The 25,338-nt window shown below is 36.5% G+C and overlaps 2 protein-coding genes across 6 annotated transcripts in view; one reads left to right on the top strand and one right to left on the bottom strand.

Moving 5' to 3' along the window:
- KBTBD2 (kelch repeat and BTB domain containing 2) overlaps positions 1 to 25,338 on the top strand; it is a 330,011-nt gene that overhangs the window by 189,652 nt on the left and 115,021 nt on the right. The window lies entirely within an intron of this gene.
- Positions 1 to 25,338, bottom strand: part of BBS9 (Bardet-Biedl syndrome 9) — a 259,751-nt gene that overhangs the window by 218,164 nt on the left and 16,249 nt on the right. For all 5 annotated transcript variants that reach the window (XM_062625490.1, XM_062625493.1, XM_062625492.1 and 2 more), the window contains exons 6-9: positions 15,449 to 15,623; positions 13,345 to 13,429; positions 11,497 to 11,680; positions 10,421 to 10,550 (exon numbers count right to left, since the gene is read on the bottom strand). In XM_062625490.1, the coding sequence (XP_062481474.1) occupies positions 10,421 to 10,550; positions 11,497 to 11,680; positions 13,345 to 13,429; positions 15,449 to 15,623 (574 nt within the window). The remainder of the gene's footprint in view (positions 1 to 10,420; positions 10,551 to 11,496; positions 11,681 to 13,344; positions 13,430 to 15,448; positions 15,624 to 25,338) is intronic.

The raw sequence follows: 25,338 nt of genomic DNA, 5'->3' as shown, positions 1-25,338 counted from the left end.
AAATAAAGCAATGTTTAAAGACAGCGGGGGGAAGGGGAGAGCATTTAACAGTTTTATAGTAGTTTCCCCACAGCTACTGCACTCGTGCAATATCCCTGCAAATACCATTACTTCATTTGGCACATTTTGTGCAGAATCTGGAATTCCAATTACTGTTAAATTTCTTTTATTGTAAACTACTTTTTTTTTTACTATATCTCACACAATAGTCAAAGTAATGGCAAATCTAAGGGGACACTTTAACAGTGAGGAACTCAAAGTATGAAACAAATTATTCTGGTATCTAAAATAACTACAGTACAAAGCAACTCCTACACACATATGGTAATAGTTTGAAAAAGTATCTTTTATTGGATTCTGGGTAATAATAACAGCATATGCTTTTTGTAGATCTTCTCTTACTAAACAAATTGCTCACAATATAATTCTTGAAGAAATTAAAATGCTTTGCATGTTTCCAGTTCTATAATACCAAACTGATCACTCAACTGACATAGAAGTTGGAGCTGTAATTCTAAGTTCTACTTGAATGACACAAGCTAAGCCTTGGACAACTCCCAGGACAAGGTCTGGTTACTGACACAATTTACAGCTTTAATTATTTATATTTATAATAGCGCATAAAACTTCTACCTCAATTTCAGAAGTAGTCTTAATTGGTATTACTCATACCAATCATTTTAGAAACCAAGATGTTCTGCAGTGCTGTTTTCAGTGCCTTACTGATAATGTATCATTTATAAACTACTAAATTAGGAAACTAATTCCTGAAGTGTACTCAAGCATTTTGAATACACTTCTCACTCAATTTTATCATCCTCTGAAATAACTATATGCAAGAGCATAATGAAAATTGGTTTAGTGCTTCTGAAAACTCAGACTGTTCTAAGTTTCATTACCATTTCAGTGTCATTTTAGCTGTGTGAACTATTTGACAAGATGCTCAAGAAAAATTGGACTAGGAGTAATAAACTGTAAGAGTTTTCTAACATGAAGTAGTGGGAGTAAGTTAAAAGCCTATCTTACTCTTACTAAACGCTAACTCCAAAATCAGACCTTCAGCTGGATATTTAAAGTATACCTGGTACAACTTCAGTGCCAGTTAGCCCCTATTTTTAACTGGTTTGGGGTATCTGTGGAAGACCCTCAGGCTCTTTTGAAAACCCCTCCCTTATTAAAAAAAAAAATCCTTTGTTCACATTTACATCAAAAGTAATACTTCTATGTGGAAGACTTCATCATTCTGCTATTATACATGATAACAGATAATCTGTTTGCTATTAGAAACTAAAATTCTTTTAAGGTTATTTATACTATGTATTTAACATGCTTTGCACACTTTGAAGAGGAAAAGTAAACATATAATGCAAATACAGTGTTCAGTTACAACTGTTTAACAATCTGTAATGATATTGAATATCATTAACTAGTAAATCATAGAATGGTTTGGGTTGGAAAGGACTATTTTCACGCTATTTACAGCAGTTTGGGTCAGGGGTCTTGCCTGCCAGAACGCTACTGCCACCTGCGGGGCAGCAACAAGGCGGGTGAGGACCAGCCAAGGAGCACAGCTTAGGCACAGGCGAGCCCCAAAAGTTGCCGTATCATATTAAATGAAACAATGGGGTTTAATCAGGGTTAGTATGATAGCTTGACAGTTAAACTGCTAAGATTCCCTTACTGACTAAACAATGCTTGCAGAGACACTGACATCCATGAACGACATCATGAGGGTTGGTGACCTCTGCTATAGAGACAGGCTGAAAGAGTTGGGCTTGCTCAGCCCAGAGAAAGCTCCAGGGAGAACTCTGAACAGTCTGCCAATATTTAAAGGGGCCGACAAGAAACCTGGAAAGGGGCTTTGGACAAGGGCCTGTAGAGACAGGACAAGGGGGGAATGGCTTTAACCTGCCAGAGGGGAGATTGAGATGAGCTCTTAGGCAGAAATTCTTCCTGTGAGGGTGCTGAGGCGCTGGCACAGGGTGCCCAGAGAAGCTGTGGCTGCCCCATCCCTGGCAGTGTTCAAGGCCAGGTTGGACAGGGCTTGGAGCACCCTGCTCTAGTGGAAGGTGTCCCTGCCCGTGGCAGAGGTTGGAACTGGAGGAGCTTTAAGGTCCCTTCCAACACAAACCACTCTGTGATTTCTTTGATCATCTTGTGGTTCCTTCAGACAGGGAGCACACATACTAGGCAAGCTAGACACACAGTTTCAGCTCTTGCTACACACTGCATCTAAAATCAGTTTTTATCTGAAGGATTAACCAACTTAGTTTCTTGTTGGTTTAAATATAAAATCAAAGCTATTTCAAAAGCAGTGAAGGTTTTGTTAAAAAATAAGGTAGCCAGCTATACAAAAATGCAGATTTAAATTAAAATTAGTATTTCTCACAAACAGAATAAAACCAGAGTATTCAGATTGCTGACACAGGCCTCCAGAAATACATGATCTTGCTTCAGGCAGAAAATTGTAAAGAGCTCTGAAGTATAATATTCAAGGAATAGTTCAGAACTTCCACATTCCATTTCACATCATCACAGCTCCACACTAAGACACCTAGTGGCATTATCTAAATGGAAAATGAATGCAAGGGCTGATAAACCCCAGTAACTTTAAATAAGAGTGCAGCCTCTAAGTCCAAGCTCCAAATAATAAGAAACAAGAGAAATTACTCTGTGATTTCTTTTATGACAGTACCAATGTCAGTGTTAAGAAAAAAAATTAAGACCAAGTGTGACACCTAAAATGTCTCCATGCTTCACTCCCTCTTCAGCTGCATCAAGTATGTATTTCTCCATTTGCGCCTCTTTCGCTGTAAGTCTAAAAGCTGTTTTAAGGCCAGACTCCCTCACTGGCAGACAAGCAGAGCAGCTTCCAAAGGCTATACAACACAGCAGCTACAGCATCGTGAATATAGCATCTGGAGGGCCTCAAAATTTACCCTTCATCTAAACCTTTTCTTCTCCCACTTCAAGGTAATGTTTAGAGTTCATTTCACTCCAGTAAGCTAGAGAGGACCCTAGCATCTCTGCTTCCAGCAATAAAGAGACGTAAGGTGCTACACTGACAACATCTACACTCTAATAAGTTTTAGATAAAGCTTATTCTCAACTGTTGGCTTCATACAAGCTAGTATTAGGCACTACAGATCTGTCACAGTATGAACAGCCAGAGAGAAACTGCAGGTTAGCAGGAAAAAGAAATCCATGCAATTTGCATAAAAGCAAGTATTGTATTTTAAATACTAGAAGGGGAGTTACTTGCCTTCTTGTTCTTGAGCAGTTAGAATTTTCACCTTTAAGGCTTTCCCTAGAACCACGAGGGTAGGAATATTTTAAGTGTTATTCTAAAGTAAGTTGAAACACTTACAAACCCATAACTGTAAAATGTGTGCTTTGTGAAAAAGCAAATCAGTGACATGCAATAAAATTAGAAGAACTGGCAATATGGGCACGTGCTTAATATCATACAACTAAATACTTTTTGAAACTAACTTGCTAGAAAGCCTGCTCATGAATCACAGTATATGCTGGACACAGTATTTGGCACTTATGTGTCTTTTGCAGGATCAGAATCCCAGTAAGGTAAAAGAAATACAATCCTGTTCATATTTTGTGGCTAAGCTACACATATTAATAAACAAAATTATCTCTTTAAAGACCTTTAAAAGGGTAATGTTTTGTACTGCCACCTCTTGACAATCCAATAGTAATTCACTTATTTAAAAAATGTGCGGGTTTTTTTTCCTCCTTAAAAGCATCTCTTTAAAATGCAATTATGCTTAAGTAGAAAGATTCTAGAATTCTCTGTATTTAACTTCTCAGATCAGGCAATATTCTTACAGAACACTCAAATAAAAATTTATATATATACACAGGTATATAACTGAAGCGTTCATAATGGTACGTCATAACTGGCATTGCTTCTGGTACAGTACTACTATACAGAAAAAGGAAAAATCTTTCAACAAACTATAAAGTTTGATTCCTGCAGTTTTCTTTCCATAAAAACGTGTAGCAAGTGCTAAGTTTTGCTGGGTTTACATGTAAGTTTTGCCATTTTTATATGGCGATTCTTTAACAGTTGTGATAGCTGTGGTGATGTCAGTTTTAATAAGGAATAACAGATGAGCTGGAATGAAGAACAAAGTATATTCAAGCATCTGGACAGCTAAAAAATTCAAAGAGAGGGGTTTTATTTCGACTCCACCCACTATTACCCTGTATGTGACTGCACTTTTACAGCTTATCTACTTAATTCAACAATATTTCTTGATATTTTTTCCAGATAAATTCAGTTCCTGTTACCCTTCTACTGTTTGGAGAGCCCAGCTACAGTGTTCATCTAACCACCCAATGTACCATGGTTCTGTGCCAGAGAAGTTGAAATTTCAAGTTCCTACTTGGACCAGGCCAGTATTTTCTCACTTTCAAATTGATTGCAGATTTCAAATTTCTTTTAAAACTACTGGAAGCTAAAACTTCATAAAGCACATTTTCAACCAATGGCTGTCCACCAGATTACTGAACTCCAATCTTTTGATTCATATACCTTGTTTAAACTGATCACGTTGTGTTACTTAAGAGTTCAAACCTGGGAATTAAACCTGTGTCAAAACAAAGAACTTAAACACTAGCAATCTGATTTAGCAACCTGGAGACAGATTGCTAAGTCAGAGACTTTATATATAAACTTATACAGATAAACTGTCATGAAGTTACATGTTAACATGCATGTTAACTATGTACCTTCATCAGTCAAATACACTCTGCTTATTATTTCTGCAAGGGGAAGAAGGACTTATACAACAACAACAAATTTTAGACCTATTTAATACTTTATTTTGTCTTACAAGCAGTAAGAAAATTGCACACTACTATAAGCATATCAAGTCAGTAACTTTAGAGTGATTCAGTAAGCTTCCTGCATCTCAGCCTACACAATCTCTAATTTATTACTTTAATAAATTTACTACTTTAATAAATTTATTACTTCTTTAAGTCTCTAATTCACTAGAATCCATAATCAAACATGTAACACCATAAATCATGAACATCAGTAGCCCATGGGTAGCTGGCTTTAACAGATGGCTGATTAATATATCACCACGCGATGCTGTCTTAATGGCTGCTGTTTCACAACACCAATGTTAGAAGTTCAAGCATGACCCCTATAGTCAAGCCTGCTGTTATCTTATTTGCAGAAGATAAAAAAAATTACAGGATCATTCCTCAGTATAAACCTAGACAGACTTGAATTTCATAAAGAGCTCAAGTATGGATAAAGCTTACTAAGTGGCCCTGCTTGCCATCTTGAATATATAAAGTCTACTTTTATTTCCTGGCTTTTCAACAGTTACTCCTGTTTAAAAAATAATTGGTTTTCCCCCATCTCAAATACTGAAAACCTATTTACTAGCTTAGCTCAAGCTAAAAAAGTGGGTACTGGAAATTTAACATTTTTTTGAAACTCATCTTATTCTTTAAAGGTGATACATTACTTCCACACAAAAAAAAGCCTTTCCAGACTGCTTTATACTTCCCCTTCAGATAACATGCTGTTCCACTACCAAGTAAAATGATATTTATCTGTCAAATACATGAAACTGAAAGCAAATATTCTAGTAACTTTCACCAACTTGTCTATACCTGTCAACCCCTTGTAATCAAAGGAACTCCACATTTTACAAGGCATATATGTCACTCTGTGGGTTATTTGCTTCAAGAATCTTTCTTCCATGAAGCACAGTTCTTCTGCTCACAGATACAGTAGGACATACAAATCCTGACAAAAGAAAGTTGGTTCCCACATTCTAAAAGCAAGAGGTACTACATATGCAAAGCATCTAAATACCTTTAGACAAGCACTAGAGGTGGCTTGTTAAGTTTTTTCTTTTGGGTATTTTTAATCCAATTCCAGTGTGGCTGAAGATGAAGATATCCTTCATTTAAACAAGAACTTCATTGATAAACTGGTGCCTTAAGCAGTAAAGAGTCCTCAGTAGATTAAAATGAGAGGGAAGAAATATCTCCCACAACACATCCCCCTGTACCCTGAGAGGAGGCTGGTTAATACTGTGATTACTGATAAAGTCCACATGAAGTCAACTTTTTTTTTGCCATACAGATATCACCAGACTTCATTTCTTGATGGATAGCTAAAGGCACAAAAAAACAAAACTGTGAATTTTATGAAATATTATGAATATTGTGAAATTTTATTAATATTATGAAACACTGACTTGAAAGAGAGGTATCTGAGGAACTCCACAGTCTATTTCAGTTTGAAAGAAAAAAGTCAGCCAACCTTCACAGACTTACCAGGTATAACTCAAAGGCTGTATACAAACAAAACCAGGTAGTAAAGTTGAGACTAGTGAACTTCAAAAATGTTCAGAAGAAACAAACTCCCCGATTTAAAGGCTTCATGCTTTTCTATTGCAAAAACAGGTTTGTAACTTGGAAGTGATCACAAGAGAAATCCCCTTCCTGAGACTACATCCAAGCTATAATGCTCTGCCTATGTAGTTTTAACTCAACCCACAGTGGCATTTCAGCTGTTTGTGATGGAAACATCCCTGAGGCTAGCAACATGAGCTATTCTGCTTCAGACTGAATGCACCTTAACATAATGTTCTAGTTTCAGGTCAGCCAGGTCAGAGTAATACCTAGCCAGCCATTAAAACACGGTACTCTTAGAACAGCTTTGCCAAGTGAGTTAGTGTCAAATAAATAGAAAAGTAGTTGTCTAAGTATTTTAATCTGCTCCAAGGACCTTTTATGGTCAAGCATATGAAGACACGATAATTCAGGCACAGAAAAACAAGTAAGTCTTGTGATAGGCCCTTAAAAAGTGACTTTCTGCTACTTTCTGCATAAGTTATTTCAGATGATTCAGACAAACATGACCCATCTTTTTGGTGGGGGAGTATTAAGTCATGTGCCTTTACAGGCTCAAATTCCTGCCAACAGAGAAAAAATTACTTTCATATGAGGCGCTTCTGTTAACAGGAACTCTATGTAGGAGCCGCAATTCTATGTGTGCTTGCTCCCCTCATAATTACCTGAATTATGGGGTGGAAGACAGAAAGAGAATCTAATGCATCTTATGAAGCATCAAAAAGTGACTAATTCATAGACTTGATAATCTATAAATGTACGAGATACCGCTCATGACATATCCTTTGCAAAGATGTGGAGGTACAAGGAGGTCTTGGAAAAGAGGTCTCTGATGAAACAGAAATACAGAAACTAAATGTCAAAAAATCATAGAATCATAGAATAGTTAGGGTTGGAAAGGACCTTAAAATCACCTAGTTCCAACCCCCCTACCATGGGCAGGGACACCTCACACTAAATAAAGGAATGGACTTTGAGGTCAGTGCTAAGAAGAGATTTATATAATTATGGTGGATACCAAGCAAACATTACTGCTCACAATTACCATTTCCACACTGAAAATTTGAGGGAAGTGAGAACTTTTGTAATTACTTTGTGTAGCTTCCCAGATCTCAAGCTTTCCTAACTGCAGCATATGGAAAGTTTCTCTTCGAACCACCCTAGAAGTTTGGTGGGTTTTTTTGTTGGTGTCAGGGCAGAACACCTACACCATTTTCTTTCAGAGATTCAGCTGCAGTAAGAATGCTTTTGCACAGCCATAACTTTAAGGATGACAACACAGGGTATGCAGAAATGTAACTGTCCAAGCAGGCTTATCAATGGGAAGATCAGGTTTTGCTGAGATGAAGTCCTAAGCAGATTAACCAAAATTGTCAATGTAAGTAGTTATATCTCTGAAGTGCTAAGCATGGAGGAGTCCCCTTGACATTAAAACCATGTCATGAACAGTTAGTAACTACTATACATTAACAGACCCAGAACATAAACTTCTAACAAAATAGTGAACAAACTTCTGTAACAATGAATAGAACTGAACTTTCAGTTCAGTGACCATAATTCTAGAGATCTTCAGGTAAAACCGAGAATAAACTCATAAACCCAGAACAAACTCAAATTTCTGTCTGTAGTTCAAGTTTCTGATCACAAACTTTTATATGAAATATTCAATTTCCTGACAGAGAACATTCTGGTTTAACAGAAGCAGTTCAACATCTTAAAAACACAGTGCAGAGACACCTCACTAAACATGTTATAAGTAACCACCTATCTTTGATTCTACTTTTCCTTGCATGTTTCTGAAACTGGGATAGACATCAGTTTATGCTGGAATTTCATTCTAAATGTTGTAGTGTGTTGTTTTTATTTACATACTGGAAGTACTGTACATCACATTATTGTAAGAAGATGAATCAATTCATGAAGAGTACGCTTATCTTTGATGTAGACTATCAAGATTATAGGATAAAAGTACCTGACTGCCATTATGAAGTAATCATACCCCTGCCCAAGGGATTTATACAAAACAGCTTCTAATGATGCTTTTCTTATCCATCAAGCCAGAGCAATACAATAGTAGTAGACATGCCAACAAGAAAATACAGATGAACATCTATGATCTTCAGAGACAACTGCTTTCAAAACACTCCATTTACCTCCTTAGCATTAGTGCAATAAAAGCGGAAAGGATGTGAAAGTAATTAATTGACATACATATTAAAGGCATTTCAATCTCTCAACAGTATAGGATTAACACTCAATGCTTATTAAAGTACTTCATATTATTTATGTTACAGTAGTGCCCAGAGGCCCTTACTGAGGCTGAGGCCTCTCAAGTGGAGTATTATAAAAGCATTATCACATTGACTCAAAGAATTCCCTTCCAAATTATTTTTTAAAACAACCATGTTTTAAGACAAATTACTACCACTGTAAGCTTTGCTACAGTTTTTGCTGTTCAGCTCATTCTTATTTTTAATGTCAGAAGTACAAGCATACTCCATGTTTTTAAACAGAAAGACAGAATCACAGCTCTGACACACATCTGCCCTAGACTTCTCCCTGCCTTTCAGGCCACTTGGTCTAGACACACAAGCATTCCTTCATTTACCAGTACCTGTGTAAAGAGGTATGTATAATTAGACTGCTATCTCTCCACCCTCTACAGAACAAAACCCCAAACCAAACCCTAGCATTAATAGGTCTGTGGGAATTTGAAATGTAACTAGCAAAATGATCTGGGACAAATTAGTATGCTCTACCAAGTGTTAAAGTTCACATGGAAAAGGCAGAATCTGCATCAACTTCTTAGAGGCATTAGTAAACAGATGGTTCCATAATACGACTTTCCAAACAAATAAGTGTGTACACAAACATTAGCACAATCTGCTGTTGCAAAAATCTGTGCCTTTCTCAAATTTTTTCTGACACAAATATTTTTTCCCAACTTCAAAAGCTGTACTGTCATAGCCTGCATAATTAACTGTTGGTTTATACTAACTGGCCCACTGAGACTCGTCATTCTATTTTACTTGTAAGATGCATTGAATGAAAGCCAGCACAACTCTCTCCAGAGAGCCTAAACAAAAATTTAAATTACAAAGTATTAAAAAATCATTAGGTAACCATTAGTACCAAACAAAACACAAATATCCCTCAGATTGCTCTGTGCAAGGCAGTTAAGCCAGTTAGACTGATGCATTTTCATTCGTTAAGAGATAAAACATAAGACTCATGATCAAGTATTCTACAATCCAGCATATGGTAGCACAGCAGCCATAAACCTGCTGGGGATTAGAAGTAACCCACCTGCCAAGGATACTACTGCATCCTGTACGGTCACAGGCACTGAGCAGCCAGCACCTACCACAGCTCTGGTGGCAGAGTCCAGCCATAAGCTAAACTTTTCTGTAGTTTAGTATTTCAGTGACAGGCTCAGCGTAAGTTATCAATATATCAGAATTTTTCTACACTTGATCCCCCACCCAAACAGATTTACACCTGACCTCTCTTATGCATGTTTTATAAGACGTTTTGGGCTGCTGCAGTTCAATCCTTAGCAATTTAAATTAAGTTCCTTAATTTCCACAGTTTAACATTGGAGTTTAATATTCTGTTCCAACAAATCATCTCTGGAATTCATATGCTCTTAAAAGCTTAAGGAAAACAGATTTTCAGTGAGATTCCCTATTTTCCTGTCTCAGAGAAGGATCTTACCAGATTGCAAAGCTTCTTTTTTCATTCTCTTAGAGAACAAACTGCTCCACCAGAGCTGTACGATCCCAGGTTCTACCTTCACTCAAGAAAAACAGAAAATCTAGAGCACAATGCAGCGATTTCAGTATTCTTCTAGAATTAACAGTCTGCCTGATAATGAAATGAATACTTTACAAAACAAAGAAAAGCACTTTGAATTTTCCTTTCACAAGTCACCTTGTTGAATACCTCAGAACTGATTGTTCACATCTAGAGCAAATTTCACAACTGGAAATTGATCTGAAAAAAGTAAACTTGATAAGTTACTTACTGTAAATTTGCTACTTTCACTGATACAGGAATGTGGGGAAGTTGAGCGGCCCATTTCAGTGTAACGTCTTGATAAACATTCAACATTTTACTATGGTTTCCAATTAGAGTGTTTATTGTTCCTTCTTTCACTGTTAGAGATACAAAACCAATTTTAGGATGACAGATTTTCAAAAACCAGTACTTTTCTTGTATCATTACACTATTTTTTCTTTTCAAGACATTAATTCTTATAAATTAAAGTACCAAAGTTACGGAAGTTACACTGACAATAACCAAGGCCATAGGTGATTAATTATGGACACCAGTATCAACTGCACACTATACAACATATCCAACAACCGGCTCTAGCCAGCCACATCCCAATGAACAAAAGATTCCTAATTGCCATGCTGGCATGCCAAGATACATGTGACAAAACACACATTGGTTACATATCAGCTACTTAAACTCTTCCTTAAATGACTCATGAATACTGATTAAAAGTGTATGCATTTGTAGAGTTTATTTATAGTATAAAATTTAAATCAGAAAGCATAAACTGTGAAAATAAGAAGATATTTTAACTCTAAAGACAGTGACAAAAATTTACCTAATAGTATTGGAAACAGAACAGGTATGAAGAATCTGTAGTTCTATTGTAGCATCCAACCAAGGTGTTTCCACACAATGTATTAAGTTTCATCTCCCACCAATAAACTTAATTTGATTTTTTGTCACTGTCCATAAATGACAGAAGGTTTCAAACACTAGTTTACTCATCCAAAATTTCTCATACTTAAATGTCTGTTGCTTTGGCAGCCCAGGCAAACTTACTCAAACAGCAGAGAAGCACCTCGGTTCGGTGATGAGAAAATATCTATTCAGATGCTAAAAATTATGAGACATCACACTAAGTAATATTTGACAATCAACCTGCTTCATCTAAAAAGAGAGCTCTGATTCCACAGATTTCTTAAAGATCAACAGCTTGTTGAGAAAAATCTATTGGGGGGGGGGGGGGGGGGGGGGGGAGAGAAAACAAACAACTTGGCTGTAGAAGTAACCAAGCTACAGTTGACTTTTCCTTTTACAAACCTGAACAATAAGGAATGAAGCAACTCGGGCTGTAATCAAGCTTTTTCATGAATCGAATTTGCCCGTTATCTTTAAGGCAAAAGAAGTTTCTCTCACCAAGCACAAAAACAGAAGAAACTGCCTGATTAAAGGAGACAACACATATATCCAATGCTTGCTCGCCGAGGTTTAAAACCCAATCCACCTTCAACAGAAAAAAAAAAAAATACTCCAGAGATCAGTCAACAGCTGCATATTAAAGACAAAGCTCAGAGAAGGCTCAGATCTCATCAAGTTACATGAATATCATTAACATAGAAAAGTAAAATCAAGGTCTTTTTCTGAGGGAAGGTTATCCTATTATTTTGAAGGCAACTGGTAATTTTCCTTATTGTGAGTAAAGCAGCAATAACATCCACTTTTTAAAATAGTCATGAATTGACGGCTAAGCACTTAAGTATTATTCAAATTTTAATACACACATCCCATTCAGAATTAAAATGCTTCACGCTTTAACTATTAAATCCAAGAGCAGAATATTAAATTCATTTAAATCTGTACGTATCTTAAGATAAAGGGCAAGATTTGAGACAACAGGTGGTAACTTATTATCCTAATACATGTAAATGGAAAAATAGACAATGTTTTAGCTGTCTAAACCAACATTCATGCTTACAGTCAATAATGTACACCCTTCAGTCTGATGAACATTTGTGTGTATTAGTGCACTTTTTCTACTACATACATGGATATAATAAGCAACTACTTGAAAATTCTGCCTTGCCTATATCCTTGTATCTCTAAATACTACTGCTTATTGATACATTTCATTGGTTTGTTGTTTCAGCTCCTCCGAGAAATTTCAACTGATTCACACATGAAAAAACGGAATTTGTGCTTAAACACAAATTCTGAAATCCTGAAGTAAAAAAAATATCCAAGTTGAACTGGCAGCACTTCCTATGAGAACAGCATCAATCACTTTGCTTGAAGAACACAGAATGTGTTTGTAAACACAGTTGCCTATCTGATACATGAAGCTGGAAGTGCCATCTTAAAAGACAAAGGTAAAAAAAAGCCAGGCTTGTTACATTTGTCTCTGTGTATGCTTCTCATTTTAGATTAAAAAATAATAGTATTTGCTGTATATACACATTTCTTATTTAAAAACTATGTCTTCTCCTAATGCAAGATTTAGGATTCTGACTGTTTCAAGAAAGTTGTATGATTAGCCACTAGAAGGAAGATGCTCTCCCAGTATTTTACTGTCATAGCTGAAATATGCTGAGTATACACAGTACATTAAGTAGACAAGTAATTCTATTCCAGCACCTCAAAGAAGGGCATTTTCTTCCTCTTAATAGGAGGCAGCTCTAATATTAAACAACTTAGTCACAGGGACCTCCTGAAGACTATTGAATCCACAGGTTTTTTGACCAAAAGAGTCCAGGATATGATTTACAGAACTGGTTTTCACTACTGAGTTTCCCTAGTAGAATGAGGTTCATTTTCCAAGTCCAGTACAAAGTCACAGATAAATTAAAACCATGAGCTATTTTCCCTATTATCTATTTTACTTCAGTTTAAGTTCTGTATTACACAGACTGCCTTAGAAATAGTCATTTCCAGTACACAGTTCTCTCATGGGGCTTTTTTTTCTCCTATAGAACATCAGTGAGTTTTAAGGCCCAACCTTAAACAACTGAAAGAAATCTTAATAGAAATCTACTGGAGTCTTTCCATTTCCTTTAATAGCAATTGGATCAGGTCCTTTGTCAGCAGACAATGTTTCCATTCGTTACTTAACATTGGTTTCTTTACCATGTAGGCAGCGTACCATACAGGTTAAGTAAAATAAACAGGTTTTACCACAAGTCTTTTTCCAGAGCCAAGTTTTGCCTGGTCTGTTTCTTGTCTTTCATCAGCATCTGTTGCAAATGCCAGCACTTGGTATCTGTTTAGAAGAAAGGATGTTTAAAAAAGTAAAAAATAAAATGTATCTTTGTAGTTAATATCCTTATATTAAGAAATAATATAATTATCATATTATGAGTATAGATGTATAGTAAAGCACTGTCCTTAAGGATTGTCAGAAAACTACTGCAACACATCTGTCAACAGCAAAGATGATGAGATAAATATCACCGTAGGCTAACAGCTAAATGTAAAGGCAGAAATTGAAACAAACATTTCTATTCAGACTTTATCTGGTGCTGAATTATTTCAACAGCTAAATATATTAGAGGATAGAAAACTAAGCCACAAAGACAGCAAGAAACCAATTTATTTTTAAATTGTGAAATCAGTATTCTATTACAAAACTGACTTTTTTTCCTCTTAAGCTTTATAAAACTTCCTAAACTACCCAGAAATACAATCTGCTATATATAACAGTTACTCTGAAACACATCCATCAACTAAGTGGTTCCAATCCAAGATACAACAGTAAATTGGCACCAACAGGTTGCACATCTAGCTAAAGATGAGAGGTTTGCAAGTTTGGATTGGGATTTATTCTTTTTAAACTGCCAACCAACCACTTAAGAAAACTGGCAATGAAGACATTAGAACAAAAGATGTCAACTGCCAGAAAAGCTTTGCACATCCATCCTCATATGCAACCCTCAACGTTCAAAATGTCCTCATTGACACTAATGTAACTTATTCCTTTCCTGAATTTACACTGCTGTCCTAACATACTGAACTACTCCATTGCTCATGTATCACTAAGTAATTAGTGAAATACTGAAGTTTGCTACAGAAGTGAAATAACCAAGAAAAAAAAAATTATCCAAAAGACAGCATTCGATTCTGGAAGTCATGGAGTACCATCAGCTCCTAGGCTCAAACCAACACAATTCTGAATGCTCCGATTCAAGTTTAATAAACAAAATTATGTATTTTTCTATATTGTCAAACTTACAGCTTTAAAACGATGATACCAGCAGCCCTCACATTTCAGGTGCATGTATTGTAGTGCTCACTACCAAAGGATTTTAGTTTTTAAAAATATTTAACTACAGAAGTAAACTATGAACTTGGAGTAAGAAACTTCAACTGCTTAAGGTGAATGCTATGACTTAGATAAAAATACTAAATAAGCTGTTTCTATTACAATTATTATGTCTTTAATTGTCCTCTATATGAACAAATTCACTTCCCTCTTTCAGTTTAACACATGTAGGACAAGCTGCAGATTCTGACCAAATACATCTTTTTCTTTTCACCATATTTTATTGACAGTCTTAGCTGGCACATTGCCATTTTATTAAATAAACAGGGACTAATAGTTTTCAAACTAAATTCCCATCGATCAGTAATATGTGTTGATGTTTAATGTTTTAATGGAGAAAGAACAAAGCAAAGCAAGCATCAAGTTCCTTGGTCTTTTCACACCTTTGAAGTTGCCTAATCTGTTTGACAGTGGGCCAATTCCCTAGATCTGCCTTTTTACATCTGAAATATCCGTGGAAGTGCTTGTTCTTCAGACCTTCTGCCAGCAGAAGTTTTAACAAAGCCCTGTCTCAACTCTCTTCCAAAAACTGAACAGATTTATCAGGCTAATACCTATCTGCATCAAAATAAAAATCCCATTGAAACAACAAGAAGGAATAGTTTTCTCAAGCAGTATAGTGCCGACAACACTGAAAGCACAGATTAGACTGAACTCAAGCAGGGAAAATCCTTGCACTTGCAGGACAACTTGATAAGCTAGTATACTTAACATACTAATGCAAATAAAATGGGACCCTAAAGTCCTTAGGACACAGGATACAATTTCTTCTATGACTGCGCAGAGACAGTAATCAGTAAACAACATAAAACATTTTTCTTCTTTCCTGCAATTACTTATCACCTGCTTTGGGATATACTACATTAGTACAAGCAATAAGTATTAAACATTATTATTTTTGGTTTACATACTAAATGATAGCACCAAAACATGCTATAATCACCAAACATGAACACATACTTGTAACTCTCAACCTGTCGACAAGAAGACACTGTAATGAAAGAATCAGTCCGAGAGCTGTATGTCAAGGGACCAGGCAGCAGAAAACCAGGTAAAAAACGGCCAAAAGCATAGCTTTCCTGTTCAAACAACATAAGCATCCCATCCATGGACTGTATACATATCAAATCTCGACCTGAGAAAAGCAATACAATACAAAGAAAACAAAGGATTTTTATTTGTATCAGTTCAATCCTAAAATGCTTAGTAAATTAAAATTGTACTCAGAAGTAATCCTAACAAAAATAAGATTAATTGTAATTTACGTATTTATTATGAGGAAAAAAATGCTAAATATGCCAACCTCAATAAAGGCTTGCTTACTAAAATAAACTAGACTGGGGGGGGGAATAACATTCAGAACATATTAAGAACAAAAAGGAGAGTCAAATATTTTATTTAAAACAAAAATTCCTAAAGCTATTACTATTACAATCTCAGTTTAAAGAAATGTTTAATACTGCCAAAACCCCAAATTACTTGGGTTTTTAAATGCCTCCATACCTTACAAGCAGTCATAACAACCATGGTTTAAAAATACCCTAGTCTACTCTTCCAAGTCTACTTAAGCAAATACAATACAAAGTCCTACAAATATATACTGTTGTGAAAATAATACAATGGTAATGTTTTCCACACTTTGCATTCACATTTGTCTTTTGAGAAAGAAAAAACCAAAACCAAACCAAACCGACGCAGTCTGTATCATCAACAAAACCAAGGAGTTATTCTATATGGAGGACAATGAAAACTCATCTTCCTAAGCTGAAAAAAATGTCAGAATCTGTATTAATATAGGAACATGCTATACAGCAGCATTTCAGTATGGAAATCATTACTGTTCAAAAGTAATCAGACTGAGATTTTGCCTGATCCTAAGGACAAACCAATATACCTTTGGTTTTTTTCTACTACTGCAAGTGAGAAAATGTAAATATATCACGTTTATAGCAGCTCATTAAACCAGTGACCACTTGTCACTAGCAGCTTCAATTTGATGATTTCAGTCTCAGAAGTTTGATCTATAACATGCTAAAATTTGTACCACTACACTGGAAACCTGAAACATTTTAAATGTTTCCTCTTCTATGTGCAGATTAAAGTCATACCTCCTCCTAGAAAATGTAGACTCTTTATGTCTATTTATGGCAAAAGTCAATGACGAAATGTTTCCTTTGACTAAATGCAGTCATTTTTGAGAGAATTATTATGGGCTGAGAGATATATTGCTAGATTTGAGAGAATATATATGGGCTTTTGGATACCCAAAATCATTTTCTAAACAGAGAAACTGTTTTAGAACTAGGACTTTCCTAGGATTTTCTACACAGACTTTTAAAACTATAAAGTACCGTCTAGGGTTTCTGTTCAATCTTAGAATTTATTGGTTATAAAATTAGAAACACACAGTACACAAACACATCAGACATGCAGATATACACACAACTCTTAAATGTGCATAACTCACGCATTTCCTCTAAAATTATTTGTATAAAGCCGCTTTAAGTCTCTGAGAATCATTTACCCTCTTAAACATTCTTCACAGAACAGCTTCCAGAATTTTCCAATTTATTCATATGTTGTAGATGAATTCTACCCCTAAAAAACGCAGTATTCACGAGGTTACAGTGACTGCTGATCATAGCGTATTTGGTTTGCTGCTTATTCTGAGTCTCTGAAGTACCAGCCAAGAGCACTGCAATGACTTTGCTAGCAGATGATTCAAAAATAATAGTGATCTACAAGTACCTTTTATGTTTCAATTAAAAAAATATACATGTGAAGATACATGCATACTATATATACATATATGAAGTTATTAAAGTTACAATTACAAATGCCCTCCTTTTCATTACTAACAGCTGATACTATCAAACTGCTATTAGTGTAAATTAAAAATATATACATAAAAGAATTGTAACAACTACACTAGTTAAGTTCACTTTATCAGTTGAAGCACACTAAGGCTGTGAGCAGATAAATGAGAGAAATCAATTTAATGCTAAGGAGGCAAATGATCCTTGCTCACTCACCTCCTTTCCTGTGCCTCCAGCTCCAAGACACATAGTTCCTCTCCATTCCCAAGCCAGATCTGGCACTTATCTGATGGCTGTTAAGCTGATAGCAGGACTCATCCTGAATTTGTAGTTTTTTTTAAGTTTAAGACAAGTGAGTCATCACCCCACATAAATAACTCCATTCAAGCTTAAAAGTGTGACATGGCTCTGGCCATGATGGTTAAGGATATATGGGTCTAGATGGTTTTCCTCCCTTCAGCCTGCTGAGAAACCTCTTTGAGGACTGACAGCTGTTTGAAAGAGATGGGATCCTCTGACTAAATCCAGCAGAAGTATCTTTGCCAATAGGCTTGCCAACTCAGTAGGAAAAACTTAACACGTAAGTGGACAACAAGGAAGACTGAAGACTGGTTAAACTACCAGGCTCAGAGGTGTGATGCCATTCAGAGGGACCTCAACAGACTGGATGTGTAGGCAGACAGCAATGTCATAAGTTCAAAGAGAAAGGCAAAGTCTGCCCCAGGAAGGAATACCCCAGGCATCAGTACACAGTGGGGACCAAACAGCTGGAAAAAAGACGTGGGGTCTGTACCATCAGCCAGCAATGTGCCCCTGCAGCAATGGCAGCCAACAGTATCCCAGGCTACATTAGGAAGAGTATCAACAGGAAGCTGAAAGAAGCAATCCTTCCCCTCCACTCAGCATCAGTGAGGCCACATCCAGAGTAGTTCTGGGTCCAGTTCTGGGCTTCCAGTGCAAAAACACATCTGGGGACATACCACAGCATGTCCGAAGGCCACAAACATTATTAAGGAACTAGTACATCTTTCAGATGAGAACCTAGAGAGCTGGGGGTGCTCAGCCTAGAGAACAGAGAGCGCAGGGGAACCTCACCAATGTGCATTAATGCCTAATGGGAGAGGATGAATAAGAGAGACAGACTATTCTCTGTGGCATGAAGTTACAGGACAAAAGTCAAAAGGAACAAACTATCACATGAAATTCTATCAGAACATGAAAAAAAGAGACTTGGTGGGTTGGTTGGGTTTTTTACCATGAACACCAAACAGTGGAACGCACTGTCCAGAAAGGCTGCAGAATGTGCCTCCATGGACATACTGAAAACACAACTAAACACAATCCTGGGCAACTTCTAGATGAAACTGCTTGGAAACTGGTATTGAATTAGATGATATCAAGAGAAGAATAATTCAAATAAAACATTCTATCTTTCATCTCTGATCCACTCTAAGGCACTGTGGTCAATACCTGTTCTTCAATGCTGTGAAATTTCACAGGATTTAGTCCTATCACATACTCCTGATCAGCAAACAATGGAAACCATTAATGGGAGCTGGTTTGCACTGTTATGCTATCAATATTAATGACACCCAGCTTCCACTTCCCAACAGCTGCTGACAGCATTATCACACTGCTGACACAGTCTAGAAAAAGTATCCAGCTGTATAAAATTATGAGTAACCAGTAAAAGTACTCTCAGAAACTTATACAAACACTGATAACTAGTAAAAGGTGCTAGCCCACTGGTTGCCTGCACAGTTTTACCTAGTTATCTTATAGTTATTGGCTACTAGAATTAACTAGTGGTATTTTCATTTGGCTTGCAAGAAAACAGTGCTTCATAATCCAGGTGTCCATGTGACCACAGCTACTCTACATCTGTTACCGCAAAACCACATACATTCACATTCAAAGGCATACTGAAAACTCTCTCAACACTATATACTAGCCAACTATTCAGTTCCACTCGATTTTACACCTTCATCAAGAACACAACGCTGTAAGTCTGGGTGTAGAGAATCTTAAACTCTCCTTGCAGTTTCCTATGGATTTTCCTACCATCAGCTGTGTTCTAGAGAAGAAACCTGCAGCTGTCTGTCCTATTTCCCAACCTTAAATTTCAATGTCTAGCTTCTGTGGAACTCCCTGGTACCTGAAGACAAAGATTACAGATATCAGCCTGCAAAATGTGTTGGGTTTTTTTTTAAAGGCCCAGTAGTAGAACACATTTGTTCTTTGTTTGTTAAGGCTTCTTCTTCATCTTTTCTTCCTTAGAAAAATACAGGCAAAACCAGAAGGAAAAAAAAAAAACAAAACAAAACACGTTTCTATTCTTTGATGACACTGAAAGACAAATACTACAGCAGAGAGAATGGATATGCAGTGGTCATCTAGTAGACATAGTACAACTCAAATAACAGGAAAAAGTAAAGGCCAGTAGAAGTGTTGAGGTGTTACTGCTTAAGTAACAAGTAGTAATAGCTTCTGCTTCCATGTGCATTATAAGTATCAATATTATTCATACCAATTGCATTACATCATGAAAATTATTAGAACTATAGCACTTTCTGCAATAGATGGAGCTACCATGTTAGACATGGAAGCATTCATCTTTAACATTCATAATCCCTGATCACATGCAAATATCAATGTTAAAATCTCTCCTGTTTTAACATTAGTGATATGACTGAATAAGATTGATATGAATATATGATTGATATATGATTGGTATGACTGATAGGAATATATAATTGATATGATCTGACAAGTTCTTTACAGCACTCCAATGATCTCCAAGAACACTGCAGTACTGAACTGCACTGTCTGAAGACACACACATAAGGCACCTAAGACTGAACCACTAATCACTTTCTGACTTGAAGTCTACAGCATTACTTCTTAATATACCTACCGCTTTGTTCATCATATTTGTGCTGATCCCACTCACTTAACTCTCAACTCTGGATTTTAACCAGCTTTTACTAGTGGTTCAAACTCCAATTATCCAAACTATTACATGTAAAGCATAATTAAAGAAAACTAAATTGTGTATGAACTCTTTTAATTTCCCAGCATTTTATAGGTCAACTTATTTCCTTTGGCCATTTGTTTTTAATGTGTAGCTAGTGAATGGAGTTTTTATGTTTCACTTTAAGAAATGCAGTCGCCCAAAAACTGGGCCAGAAATGTCCATTTCAAAACAGCTTATTGCAGCCAGTTGGCTTTACCAGTGACATATTTATAAAGTGAAAATATAAACCATAGTGTTTTCTGCAGATCAGATGGAATCACTTAGTATACTCTACATAGTTGAAGCAGCTCGTGTCTCAAGAGGAATGTTCTGCAGCCAGAAAGTGTTACTTTTAAGCACAAGTCTGGCTACTGTTGTTTTGCATTTTTGTTATTCTAGCATGATATGAATATATTTACATCACACTTTTAAACTACAACATATTTTTAGAGCTAACGCAAAGCCAAAATGACAGGCAGGTGGTAGCTCTTTGAAATAATCTTCTAATTAAAGTTATTTTGGAGCTCAAGGTTTTTTGCATGTTAATGATTTCCTCTACTTTGAGCCTCCCCTCTGGCACCAAATCATTTTCATTAAAAGTACATTATGCAAGCACAAGGCCTGAGCACCACGTGAACTCATGCAATGAAAACTACACTATCAAACAGGATGACTTAGAGATCAGAAAAAGCTTCATAAAGTTACAGCTTTCTGGGAGAAGTCAGCAGGGGTAACTTTATTGCCCCCAATGGCAATCAAAAGCTTCAGTCAGAAGTCTTGTGTGGAAGGAAGTGTCAATTAAAAGATCAGTTGCCATTTATAAGATGCACAGGAACCTAAGAGCACTTTAATGATACATGGGAAATGTTTTCCTAAAAGAAGTTAAATTCATCACACAAACTATATTCCCACACACTGGAAAAGAAATTAGTGTCCTGACATGAAACAAGCAAAAAGGTTTTCTTTTTCCTTCATCATTGAAATTCACCCCAAAAAATTTCTCCCAGCACAGAAAACAGCCTCCTCCAGTTCAAAGCCATTCTGAAGAATTCAACTTGCTGCTGAGTACAGCTCCTGAAACAAAACAGACCTGGGTCAACTGTGAGAAAAGCACTTCAGGAATCACTTCTGCCTAATGGAAAAACCATTTGAAAATATGACAGGCAGTTGTTAAAACAATGTATGCCTAGAAAAAGGTAAGTCTTAGGTTACTTCCCTAACCCAAAGGAGGAAGCACATGTCCATATGCATTCTTAAAGACCTCTGAATCGACTAGCATGGTGGTCTGGTGCCTGCTCATTGCATTAGTACAGAAGGGATCAGAATTCAGGACTTCAGCTGCAGCCATTCATTCTAGGCCAGTGGATCTGATGGCACTGCCAAGGAGGTACAATTCCCTGCACACATGTAAAGAGAAAAGGGAAGAATGCCCTGCATCATACGATGTTAATGCATGTCCCCATCCCAAACAATGCACGAAGCCTACTACGTTTCAGCTGGGACTGATTCAGTGCTTTTCTGCTGGAATGAAAGAAAACAAGAGAAACGGATAGCAGTTTAAGAGAAAATAACAAAAGTGTTTACAGAAAACACCCAATGCTTATACCACTGATGTTAGCTTTAACTATTTTGTGAGCCCTTCCCAAAATTAAATCACTGCAGCAAAACACATTCACAAGTCCCAACACAAGAGATGTTCTCTCTGCAACAGCCCACTCTGTAAGAAGCCTCCCTGGTCAAGACACAGTAAAGCACGCAGTCAGAGCTGCCATGAGAAAAAACACCTTCTTGTTTTTTCAGTCATCATCCTGTACCCTCCCTACATAACATCTTGCAGATTTCAGCTTGCCATATAGCATAAGGGAGGTGTAGATGAAAAAGAGATCTTGAACTATTGAAAATATCTCCAAAGGCCAATCAGCCCTCACTTACATAACCAATACTGTAGAGACCTGTGATACACTCCTTTACTCTTGATCTGACTCTTACAGAAGAAGACAACTTGGGAATGATCCATTTATGATACTGACCTGAGATGGTAGAAGGAACCTTAGAAACAACACTAGTATGATTCAAAGAAGTACAGAAGACTTAAATGCACTACAGTATCAGAGCTGCAACATCCAGCACACTTTTTCAGTTGCTACTGAAAAAAATACAGTATTTGACACTGTGTAGACATAAAAGGTAAAATCTCCTGCCCTAAACAGATTATCATACTAAAATTTTGTTTTCAATATAGCACATTAATTACAGACAGAACAAACAGAGTGGGTCTTTAAAAAGAGCATCGACATACGTGTTTCCTAAAGAGGACAGAAGAAAATCTAGTCTGGGAACCTGTGCAATGGCAAGATGCCCTCATCTGCATTTATACACCTATCCCGTATTATATAACTATTAAAGAACATCTTACTGAACCAGCAAGTCTCCCACAAATAACAATGAAGTAAAGACAAGTACTGTCAGCATCTGCCCTTCCAAATCAACAGCCTCTGACTTTATAGTTAAGGCACAGGGATGTTTTTAATGATTCACAAACCAGTATTAGTCCTTGTATTGAGCTCAGCTGAAGTTGAATATAGGCCCCATTCTGCAATATTTTAGGTACTTTCAAAAGTTACCTGTAGGATCTTAAGTCACCATCAGACAATAAATACACCATGTTTAAATTCCCATTTAAGACATACCTGCAAACTTATAACCAAACACAATACAAAATCCCACTGCTAAAACCAGTGAAATTCTCCATCTTTACTCCTACTTCTCCATTTCTAATCTCCTTAGAGTAAGAAGCTTCATGATTCCTAAGCACTTCCCAAAGTACATGGATTCTTTACTAATTCTGAGCTACAGTATTGTTGAAAATATTTGCTGAAGAACACTCTCCAGAATAACTGAAGTCACACCCAAAGAACTCATTAAAAATAGTCCAGACCAAAGCTAATAGTCTGAAGCTTACAGTGCAAACGTGCGAGTTTGGACTATTAGGTGGAACACCTATACCTCTTCAAGAAGTTTCATATACCCCATTAAAATCAGAAATACACAGCTTGACTAAAGATTCACAAAACCACCAATAAAATACAGCCACTTTTCATACTCAGATCATTTGTCTATTTATCCTCAGCTAGTAACCAACACACAGAAAGGACTAACTCTTACTTTGTAGTCAAATGAGTCCATAAATTTTGTCTCCATCAATTAAAAAAAAAAAAAAAAAAAAAAATCACCATCCCCACAGACTTCCTTTCTGGCAATCTCAGAAAATATCATGGATTTAGCAAAGCAGGAACAATTTCTTATCTTGTATTTTAAGACTGTTAGAAGCACACTGCAAATGCCGAGATTATCTTATTCCTTTGTCACTAGCCTTGCAATGTATTCTTTTCATACCTTTGCAGCTAAGCAGGATGGGACACTTTGTTCCCAATCAACGAGCAATCTTTAGAGAAGTCTATGATGGCGCAGTTGCAAACACTTCATTTCTGCTGTAATCCTTCCTTGTCCTTTTCATTATAGTCACCAAATACATTTTTCTCTGGAGTGGTTGCATATTTATCTTTAATAAACCATGGTCATAATCAGTCGTTAGAGAAATGGAAACATTCAGCAAGGTTGCACATTATTTCTTTAAGTTATGAACACTTTTTCTTCTGCTAAATTTTTTTTAAATCCTTCCAAATTCTCCAGATTCCCCTAAAACTTTAAAACTTTGCCCTCTGAAGCGACAGCACTGCACAGCCCTTAATCCTCCAGTAGGCAGAGGCTCTGCTACTAAAGCAAGAACTATGGTTAAGGTAAGCTCAAGTCTCATTTAGCAAAGCTTGCATTGCCACCCAGGGGAAAACATAGCAGTCCTACACAAAGCAAGTATATAAAATTAAATCTAACTTCAATTTTTTACCAGCTTCTTGAATTTCTAGGTACTTGGTGACACTTTTCTAAACCTTATTCAACTGTATATGCCCAGCTGCCCAATTCTGCCAACAATACACCTTTCAACAAAGTTTAGAACAAGCTGTGACCGTGATCAGAACCAACTGGATACCACAAAAATAGAATTCTGCTCATTAATCTGAAAGTAAGATTACCTTGTCACAGTTGTATTGATTTTCATCTCCTCTTGTCAGTTTGTTCCCTCATGCTTTTGTCACTCCAAGGAAAAAAAAAATCTGCCTTTAATGACAGAGTGATTTCTAACAGAAATTATTCACACCAAACCTAATAACCCAAATTAGAATTAGCAGAAAGCATGACAGCCTCTACGAGATACACTGCACCCCTCTAGGAAGAGCAACTGACAAGGTTTTAGTTACCTTCCAAATAAATTCCTGCAAGTTGAAGACTTTGTCATGGAATAGTCATGGATGAATACTAGAAAAATAAGCAAACGGTGCATGCACACATTTCTGAAAGACCCTTTGAGGAGACAAAAGAGACTAAACAGAAAACTGCATTCTTTTGGATGAATTAAAAAAAAAGCAAATCTGATAGACAAATGCATCCACATGAAATGCAGGAAGGTTTAATAAGAAAGTACATATGTGAATAATAAAGCTGTACATAGGTTTGAAGTAACAGAAAATTCATCATGCCAAACTATTTATTAGACAGACTAATAATAACATACTGCATCAAAAAACTTTAGAGACAGCATCTCTAAACTTCAGTGAAATATCTGATATGATCTCAGACAACTGTCTCACAGGAAACAAGAGAACGGCAGGCAACAGCACTAAGAAGAATCCGGGGATTAGAGGAGGATGATGAATTAAATATGAGTCAACAATATGTCACCAAAAGGAGAAATGCAAGATTGGGTCATTATTAATATACATGCACTATTAAAAACATATGAGGTAATTATTGTTCTGCTTGGCACTCGCCGATTCTTGGCAGGAGTACTGCTAAAGCCGTAACCCTACATGAGAGATACAAAACATTTTATACTACCAGTGCACAATGACTGCACACGTTTGCATACTGTACTTCAACAAAAGAAATTCAAAAAGAGTATC

Source organism: Pezoporus occidentalis, unplaced genomic scaffold (assembly GCF_034315485.1).
Source record: "Pezoporus occidentalis ecotype Australia unplaced genomic scaffold, CSIRO_AGI_Poc_V1 ctg28, whole genome shotgun sequence".
Taxonomy (NCBI): domain Eukaryota; kingdom Metazoa; phylum Chordata; class Aves; order Psittaciformes; family Psittacidae; genus Pezoporus; species Pezoporus occidentalis.
The sequence above is the reverse complement of the archived record's forward strand: the minus strand, read 5'-3'. Positions and strand labels throughout refer to the sequence as shown.